The sequence below is a fragment of the Callorhinus ursinus genome, unplaced genomic scaffold, assembly GCF_003265705.2.
Source record: "Callorhinus ursinus isolate GAN/ISIS: 27379988/994484 unplaced genomic scaffold, GSC_fseal_2.0 scaffold52, whole genome shotgun sequence".
NCBI classification, from domain to species: Eukaryota; Metazoa; Chordata; class Mammalia; order Carnivora; family Otariidae; genus Callorhinus; species Callorhinus ursinus.
The window spans coordinates 6,079,374-6,088,976 of record NW_027397114.1 but is presented as its reverse complement, the minus strand read 5'-3'; the positions used below and the strand labels follow the sequence as shown (position 1 = coordinate 6,088,976).

The 9,603-nt window shown below is 48.3% G+C and overlaps 1 protein-coding gene across 4 annotated transcripts in view; it reads left to right on the top strand.

Moving 5' to 3' along the window:
• The first annotated feature begins 938 nt into the window (after positions 1-938).
• Positions 939-9,603, top strand: part of B4GALNT2 (beta-1,4-N-acetyl-galactosaminyltransferase 2 (SID blood group)) — a 41,217-nt gene continuing 32,552 nt past the window's right edge. The window contains exon 1 of one of the 4 annotated variants that reach the window (XM_073883776.1): positions 939-963. Coding sequence is in view for 2 of the 4 variants with exons in the window: in XM_073883774.1 (XP_073739875.1) it covers positions 7,872-7,948 (77 nt within the window). In the remaining 2 variants the exon portion in view is untranslated. Of the gene's footprint in view, positions 964-2,003; positions 2,111-7,851; positions 7,949-9,603 lie in introns of those variants that run through there. The other 3 variants (XM_073883775.1, XM_073883777.1, XM_073883774.1) reach the window with 3 other exon arrangements.

The window sequence follows — 9,603 nt, the reverse complement described above, 5'->3', positions numbered from 1 at the left end:
CTAGTCACCCTCAGCGTGGGCTGAGACTCCCAACCACAGAGGATTCATCCTGGACAGGAAATCACAGGTCACAATGCTTCCGTGAGGCAGAAGTTATGGTTGAATGAACCCAGTCCCCACTTCTGAGTCCCGAGAAAAGTCCTCCTGTTTAGGCAGAGCTGGTGAAGCAGGGGGTACAGGGGAGCCAGCCCGGACCCACCTTTACGGACCCAATTCCTGGGAGCAGGTCCTAGCTTTGTCACTGGCCACAAAAGTTTGAACAAATCATGAAATCTTTCTTGGGCTGGGTTTTCACATCTGAAAGGTAGCTCACGGCATTATCACAAGGGTTGAATTAAGGAGGATAATATATGTGACAGCCTTTTGTAATCAATGAGGTCTCTGTACTACTCACACATGGTAAGTACAAGGCTTTACTGACTAGTCTTGTCCAGGAAAGCAGAAAGCAGAACATCCCTTTTCCAGCTCTTTCTTAGAAAGCAGTCATCTGTAATTGCTACCTTAGAACTCCCCTCCAGCAAGGTTTTCTCTTTTCTGCTGGCTGCGGAGAAGCTGGGAGTCGAACTTGGGACTCACCTTCACCAAGATTGTAGATCCTTCTAGCATTTCCTTCTACTGTTTCTGGACGTTACCTGGTTTGATTGATTGGACTATCATTTTGTTTTAATTTTTTTATTTGCACTGCCTTCTCTTGTATGCATCTGTCTTAAAACCTTGCAGGGTATAATTAAGTACATACTATATCAAAATAGAAACACCAGTCATTTGGCAAGCATTTGCATGCTTGTTCTGTTTTTAAAAACAATGTAAGCTAGGTCATGGTAAAAACAATACTGTCCCACTGGAGCCAAACCACAGAAAGCTGCCCAGCACTGCGCCCGGCTTGTGAGAAGTGTCCTGCCATATATTCATCTGAACTGCACTGGACTCTGCCAGGCACAGAGGCACTGGGTGGCCACACAGGTATGTTAGAGGGATTCAACCCACTCCAGCTTCCCACCCCGGTCTTTCGCAGGAACAGGCCCCGTGGAGTGTGGGGTGGGGGATAGAGGCGGGGCAAAGGCCAAACTTGGCGAATGGATGTGTGAGCTGTCTGCGGGCGGCGTGGCTCGGGGTTCGCCTGCACCCAGCTTCCACGGGAGGAAGAGGGAGGGGCTGCGGGAAGGAAAAGGGAGGGGCTGCGGTGGTCGGGAGGCTAGACTAGGTGACCGCATGGATTGTGTCGCTCTTTAAGGGGGAGACAGAAGTCCCTTTACCAGCCGAGGAGGAGCAGAGGTCCCAGATAGAGGCTGCGAGATGGCGAGAGAAGGGCGGGGGTCGGACTGCAGCCTGGAGTGGGGAGCGCTCGGGGCTCCCGGCGCGGAGCGAACACCGGCCCCGGCAGCCTCGGGAGGAAGGCGGTGCGCGCGATGCCGTGACCGCGCTCCTGTCCCGCCTCTCCCAGCCCCTGGGCGCTCGGACGTTCGGCTCACGCGCTCGATCCACGCGGCCCCCGGCAGAGAGGGCCGCTCTGTCAACCCCGACCACCGACGCGGCGGAGGCTGGCCCGCTCGGGACAGAAAATGCTCCACTCGCCGGGGACTGCCCAGTTCCCCCTCCCCCCCAACCCCCGCCGACGCGGTTCCCAGCCCAGCCCCTCCACCTCCTGGCTGATCACCCCACTTTGCCTCAGTTTCCCCGTCCTAAAAGTGGGGCTAATAACTGTATTCTCCTCTTAGGGCCTTTGTGAGTAATAAATGGCACAACGCAAATAAAGCGTGTAGCTCCCAGCAGGTACCTAGGAAGTGTCACCAGCGGCAGCTGTGGGCTTTCTCCATACCTTCCCCAGTTCCCCAGGGCGTGGGCCCGTGGCGGGTCTGTTCGTGAGGGGCTCGGGGGTCCCCAAACAACGACACCGACGCTGGGGCGGACCGGCACCTGGCTGGGCGCACGGCGGGAGCCGGCGGTGGGCGGGGGTTGGTGGCGACGTGGGCGGGGACAGACCCGAACTCTCCCGCTTCCTCCACCTGCCCGGCTCCCAGGAATTTGCCTGGGGCAGTCGGCCGCGTAGCCATCCCGCACGACCTTGCGGCCCGCACGGGGCGGCGGGATTCGGGATGACTTGGTGCAGGTGAGTGTCGGGGGAGCAGAGGAAAGTGGGCGGGGAGCCCTGGCAGGCGGGCGAGCCCCGGGGCCGCCGCGGTCTCCGGACTGAGCCCTACCTGCCCCCCTCCACGTAGGTGAGGACGGCGGGAAGGGGACGGGAAGCCGTGGCGAGCCCCTGCTTTTTCTCGAACGCCGCGCCCCCAGGGAACCCTGCTTTTCCAGTCGGAAAACTGGACGTGGAGGTTGCCTCTGGTCCCGGGGAAGGTGTCGCTCGGATGTCCTGAGCGTGGGATTCGGCCCGCGGGGCGCGGCTTGGGACCCGGGGGCTCTGAGCCGACGGGAAGCCGAGGGCGCTCAGAAAACAACTCGGAGAGTTTGGAAAGTCGGGGTCAGGCGCCCAGGCGCGCAGCCTCCAGGCAGAGTGACCGTCCGTTCAGTCGCCGGGGCGCTGAGGAGCCCCGGGACTAGCGAAATCATCACCGCGGGGGAAGTAGACGTGGAAGTCCACTTTAATTTTTATAGCCCACAAAAAAGGATCAAAATGCATTCTGTGTCCTTTTACCCCCGAAGTTTGTTTTCTTTGTATTTTTTTTAAGATTTTATTTATTTATTTGAAAGAGAGAGAGAGAGAGAGAGAGTGAGAGATAGAGAGCACGAGAGGGAAGAGGGTCAGAGGGAGAAGCAGACTCCCTGCCGAGCAGGGAGCCCGACGTGGGACTCGATCCCGGGACTCCAGGATCATGACCTGAGCCAAAGGCAGTCGCTTAACCAACTGAGCCACCCAGGTGCCCCTCTTTGTGTTTTTCAATACTAGAACCATCATTCAACACTGACAAGGAAGTCATCTTGCGAAATCTTGCAAAAGAGTGTTCGTGAGGGGCTCCTGGGTGGCTCGGTCGGTTAAGCGTCTGCCTTCGGCTCTGGTCATGATCCCGGGGTCCTGGGATCGAGCCCCACATCGGGCTCCCGGCTCGGCAGGAAGCCTGCTTCTCCCTCTCCCACTCCCCCTGCTTGTGTTCCCTCTCTCGCTGGGTCTCTCTCTGTCAGGTAGATAAACGAAACATTAAAAAAAAAAAAAAAGAGTGTTCGTGAGATGATTAATGCTTTATGACCATTAACACGAAGCCCAGGTTCTACAGAGGATGTGGCGAGGGGGAAGGAGGCAGCTCCTGCGTGCAGGAGTGTCCGGCTTTCATGCCAGGGCTCCCTCTCCTTCCCCAGCCTTTCCCCACCCCGCGTTCCTTAATGTGTGACCGAGCAGTCCTGGAATCAGGCTCGGTGCCAGCGATTTTAAAGCTGGCCAGGCCTTGGCAGATTTGACTTTTCCTTCACACACGGACCGCGGGAAGGCACGACAGGTCTTGGTTTTAATTGATGTTGTTTGCTGTCGTTATAGCTCCGCGATCGTAAGGCTGTTGGCCCGCGCGACCGTGGGTGACCACGGGGCGGGGGGCGTCTAACGTTTCTTCCCCAGAAGAAATTAATTCTTTTAAACTTTACTTTTTTTAGTTTTCTTTTTTTTGGGGGGGAGGCGCCTGGGTGGCTCGGTCGGTTAAGCGTCTCCCTTCGGCTCAGGTCATGATCCCGGAGTCCTGGGATCGAGCCCCGCATCAGGCTCACGGCTCAGTGGGGACCCTGCTTCTCCCTCTGACCCTCTCCCCTCTCATGCTGTTTCTCGCTCGCTCGCTCTCTAATAAATAAATAAATAAAATCTTTAAAAAAATTTTTTAAGTAATCTCTACACCGAACGAATTCACGACCCATAGAGCAAGAGTCCCAGTGTTCCACTGACTGAGCCAGCTACGCGCCCCTAGTTTTCTTTTTCTTTTTTTTTAATTAAAAAAAATGTGTGATTTGAGGGCGCTTGGGTGGCTCAGTCGGTTAAGCGTCCCCACACTTCATCTCAGCTCAGGTGCTGATCTCAGAGTGAGTTGAGCCCTGTTGGGCGTGGAGCCTACTTTAAAAAAAAAAAAAAAAGGAGAAGTCTGATTTTGAAATGAGTATGTCTGATTTTGTCCCTCTGCCAACCCAAGAAATGATCATTATAGTGCCGTGCCAGGTGCTAAACTCAGTAAATTGGTGAATTCATCTCATTTCATATACTGTGGAGCACTTATTTCTTAGCACTTATTTCTTAGACCCTGTTCTAGATTGACCCTAGATAGACCCAGCACTGCTCCTAGCAGCACCCTGTGGAGAATATTCTCTTATTATGTCCACTCTGCCGTTGTGAAAATTGAGGAAAGAAGTTGCCCAAGGAATACATTGGAAGGAGCAGATTGGAATTCAGCTCCATTTGAGGCTAAAGCTGATGCTTTTCGATTGCATGGGACATTTTATTTGTAATATTTCACTCAACAAATGTTTGATAATCTACTATTTGCTAGGCATCGGGCTGGGTACTAGGAACACAACTGTCCTCACCTCTTGGAGAAGTGGTGACTCTAGCATATTTGTCATTCCCAGCTACTCTTTTTTTTTTTTTTAAAGTAGGCTTCATGCCCAGCGTGGAGCCCAACGTGGAGTTTGAACTCATGACCCTGAGATCGAGAATCAGATGCATAATGAACTGAGGCACCCACCTGCTCCTCTTAGCTACTCATTTTTTAACACCCCTTTCTCTACAGGACAGAATTATTTTCAGTAATAATTATGTAATAATCAATAATATTTTCTTGTTTCTTCTATTTAAAGACAGTTAAAGTAAACTGTAATTTCTAGAGATACCAAAATTGGATAAACTATTTTATGTATGAATTAAAATTGGCACTTACCAAATAAAATATTACACTTGGCAGTTTGTGCCCTTTTGCTGTTTTAAATCTTAAACACTAATGAAAAAGTCAGTGGTTGCACATAATGACAGAATTGAGATGAAATTTGGTTTATTCATCTTTAAAATAGAGGAGGGGGAGATGGAATAGGAGTTTGCTCTATCCATCTCCATGCATTGGCCTGGTATTGGGGTACCTCCGGGAACGGTCCACCCCCTTGGGGGCTAAAAAGAAAAAAAGGTGCGCTATTTGTGTGTGTTTCACATCCACTGCTTAAATGGAGGAATAGGTAATACCACATGGGTTAGAGCCAAGCAACTCCCTGAGCCAGCTTGAACAATTCCCAATGCTATCCATTTACCCTGGTTGCAAGCTTATCTTTGAAAGGAACCCATGGAGCTGAGCTGGGTGTGTGTTGGGAGCCAGCTGTGTATCTGAGTTGTTCAGAACAAATTCCATGAGAAATATAATTTTTATAAAGGATAAGCAAGAGATGGTGTTATTTTGAAGCTCATGCATATTATTAAAACGTCACAGTAAGGGTAATGGTTGCTTCGAACTTCGAAGAGCAGTTCTCAATCTTTTGGGTCTCAGGACACTTTACATTCTTAGAAATGATGGAGGACCCCCAGGAGCTTAAGAAAAAATCTCTAAAATTTTATTAGAGGTGGGGGAGGGGCAGAGGGAAAGGAAGAGAGAGAATCCCAACATGGGGCTCGATCTCACAACCCTGAGAAAAATGACCTGAGCCAAAATCAAGAGTCTGATGCTTAATAGACTGAGCCACCCAGGTGCCCTCGGAGTTTTTATGTGAGTTGTATCTATTCCCATCATCACATGAGACATTAAAGCTGAGAAAGTTTATTTTTTTAAAAAATTTTGTTTATTTATTTGAGAGAGAGAGCACAAGCAGGGGGAGCAGCAGAGGGAGAGGGAGAAGCAGGCTCCCCACTGAGTAGGGATCCCGATGCGGGGCTCGGATCCCAGGACTCCGGGATCACAACCTGAGCTGAAGGCAGACGCTTAACCACGGAGCCACCCAGGCATCCCAAAGCTGAGAAAGTTTTAAAAAAATGTATTTATTAAGTCATTAAAAATAACAATCTTCACCCTACCAGATATTAGCATAATGCAGTTTAATGAAAAATTAATTATTTGAAGGCTTGACTGGAACTGATTGATGTACTTCCTAGCTGATTCATGTGATTGTTGGCTGGAGGCTTTGCTTTGTTTCTACGTGGCACTCTTGTGGGCAGCTCACAACATGGCAGCTGGCTTCCCCAGAGCTAATTACCTGAGAAGGGATGTGTCACCAAGGTGAAGGCCACAGTGTCTTTTATTACCTACGTCAGAAGTGACCTATGCTGTTTGCATATTAGTCACCCTGGCCAGTGTGGGAAGGGGCTGTTTCTGCTATGTGCTCCTGGTCACACAAGCCAGTGCGGGAAGGGGCTACACACTAAGGTGTGACTAGGCTACCACAGGATTTTTGCATCTATTTTTATGAATGAGATTGGCTGTGACTTTTCTTTCTTTCTCTTTTTTTTTAATTTTATTTTTATTTTTAAGTAATCCCTACACTCAATGAAGGGCTCGAACTCACAACCCTGAGATCAAGAGTCCAACAACGCTCCATCCACTGAGCCAGCCAGGTGCCCCTGGCTGTGATTTTTCTTTCTCATCACATCCTTCTCAGGTTTTGGTAAAATGTTTATGCTGTTTCACAAAATAAGCTGGGGAGTGTTCCCTCTCTTCCTATTCTTGGGAAGAATAGAAACTGAAATAAAAAGGAAAATTTGGCACTATAGGATTATTCAGAATTTTCTCTTTTTGCCTGGGTCGGTTTTTGTAAGTTGTATTTTTCTCTAAGAATTTTATTTACTCTGCTTTTCAAATTTATTGGTACAAATTGTTAATTTATATTCTCTTGGGCGCCTGGGTGGCTCAATCGTTAAGCGTCTGCCTTCGGATCGGGTCATGGTCCCAGGGTCCTGGGATCGAGCCCTGCATCGGGCTCCCTGCTCGGCGGGAAGCCTGCTTCTCTCTCTCCCACTCCCCCTGCTTGTGTTCCTGCTCTCACTATCTCTCTCTCTGTCAAATAAATAAATAAAATATTTTTAAAAAAATTAAAAAAATATATATTCTCTTATTACTTCTTTAGTGGCTGTAAGGTTCTAGTGCTGCTCTCAATGTTCCAGCCACTGGCGATGTGTGCCTACTCTTGTTTTTTCTTGATCCTGCCAATGAGTTTATTTTATTAGTTTTTAAAAATAAACAGTTTTTGGCTTTGATGATTCTTTATAGTGTATATTTCCTCTTTTATTTATTTATTTATTTTAAACATTTTATTTATTTATTTGACAGAGAGAGACACAGCGAGAGCAGGAACACAAGCAGGGGGAGTGGGAGAGGGAGAAGCAGGCTTCCCGCCGAGCAGGGAGCCCGATGCGGGGCTCGATCCCAGGGCCCCGGGATCATGACCTGAGCCGAAGGCAGACGCTTAACTGACTGAGCCACCCAGGTGCCCCCATGTTGATATTTTTTAATGTAACGAGTTTAGGAGTCCCTTGTTGGGTGCAGGGCACTGTGACACAGGTATTGGGAAACAAAGGTAATCAGGCACCCTCTGTACCTCCCAAACTCCTCTGTCCAGACCGGCGGGTTTTAGCCTCTCTTGCACCCATGGGTCCCCTTGAGAACCCCACAAAGACTGTGGAACTAGGAACATGTGCTTGTGGGATACACCCAAACTTCACAAATGATTTTAGCGAGTACTCCAAGCTTGGGAGCCGATCATTAATCCATGGACCGAGGCTCAGATCATTTGCTCTCCTGGAAGTGCAATGGACAACTGGAAAAATTAGAGCTCATCCAGCTGAAAGGTCCTGTAGTGAGGAATATAGTCATCGCTTAGAGAACTCCTCACTTCTCCTGGAGGAGAAAGCACCCTCCCAGTCGTGTGGTGAGCAGACTCCGTTATTGACAGAGAGGTGAGCTGCGGAGAGAGATGGTATGACGCAGCTGGAAGCCAAAAGAACTCTGACCAAAATCCAGCTCTATGACTTGTACTGTTTTGCCAAACAGAGTGGGTGAGTAATATGAAACGCCATGAGCAAGGTTTAAAAGTGATCCTAGCATCCATCGTCCAGCGATGAAAAGTTCTGATCAGTGACCAGAATTACCTTTGCATATGGACATTTTCAAATTTTAGAAAGTCTTTCTCCTTTTTCTCTCTCTCTCTCTGCATCTCTCCCTCCTTTTCTCCCCTCTCTTTCTCACCTAGACCATATTTGTTTATATGATGAGCCCCCCTTATTAAATGATGTGTTCCTCGAGGAAAGGGGACCACAATTGGTTTATTTCCATTTCCTCGCTGCCTAGCCAAGGGCCGGGCGCAGTTGGCACTGATGGTTGAATGAGTGCAAGTTCATTCTATGAAGAAAGAGATTAGAGACAGAACCTTTGGTTAAATGTGTTGTTCCTCGGCTCAGGTTCTGCCTTCAGAGATTCTCTCTGGGACGTGAAAAGTGTACTGCCCCACCTCAACCAGTAAGGTCCACTGTTCCACACAGCCCACCCTCTCAGCCAAAGGGGCTCCAGTGTGCCATCTTGAGCCTGGTAGGGTTCTCTGTTGTGGGCTACCCATGTGCATGGCCTCTTCCTGACATTCACGTTAGCCTTGGCCAACATTTCTGATCCACCATGGCTGACCCTGGTGGGCAGGTGGTGGAACTGGACTTACAATGAAGAAGCTAAGGGAGGGCATAACGGCCGTGTTAAAATGCCAGTTTTATGACGTCTTAATGCATTTTTAAGGAAATGATTGACAAAACAGAGGGTTAAGATCAGCAGGTCACTAGGGGATTTTATGGAAGATGTTGCAATAGTATATTTCTTTCCAACTGTTGCTTTTTTAGCTGCTTCCCTGAGGTTTTGATATGTGGTATTTTTGTTTTCGTTTGTGTCACACCATTGTCTAACTTCTGTTGTCCGTTCTTCTCTGACCCGTGGTTACTTAGAAGTGTATTTCTGAATTTCCTTATTTTATTTTATCTTTTTTAAAGATTTTATTTACTTATTTGAGAGAGAGAGAGAGAGAAAGAGAGAAACAGCATGAGAGGGGAGAGGGTCAGAGGGAGAAGCAGACTCCCTGCTGAGCCGGGAGCCTGATGTGGGACTCCATCCCAGGATTCCGGGATCATGACCTGAGCCGAAGGCAGTCGCTTAACCAACTGAGCCACCCAGGCGCCCTATTTCTGAATTTCCAAAATAGGGATTTTCTAGTTACACGTTTTTGTTGCTTGCTGACAGCTTAATTGCATGGGGGCCAGAAAATATATTCTATATTATTTAAATTCTTTGACGTTTTGGACCCTTCATTTCTGACCCAGCATCTGTAATGCTCTGTGTATGTTTGAAAGGAATGTGTACTCTGCAGTCATTACAGCCAATGTTATGTATGTTTTTTATATCAAGTTTGCTGATTGTGTGGTTCACATAACCTAAATGGTTGCTAATTTCTTGTTTGTTTACTCTGTTAGTTAGGGACAGTATGGTATGTTAAAATCTCTCACCATGATTGTGGATTTGTCTGTTTCTCCTTGTGATCCTTTCAGTATTTTGTTTTATATATTTTGAGACAATGTTAAGAGAAAAAAGAATTTCTTCTTGTGAACTGAATATTTTACAACTTTGAGGTATCTGTGGTTTGGCTTTTTGTCTTTAAAATCTACCTCATTGGGGG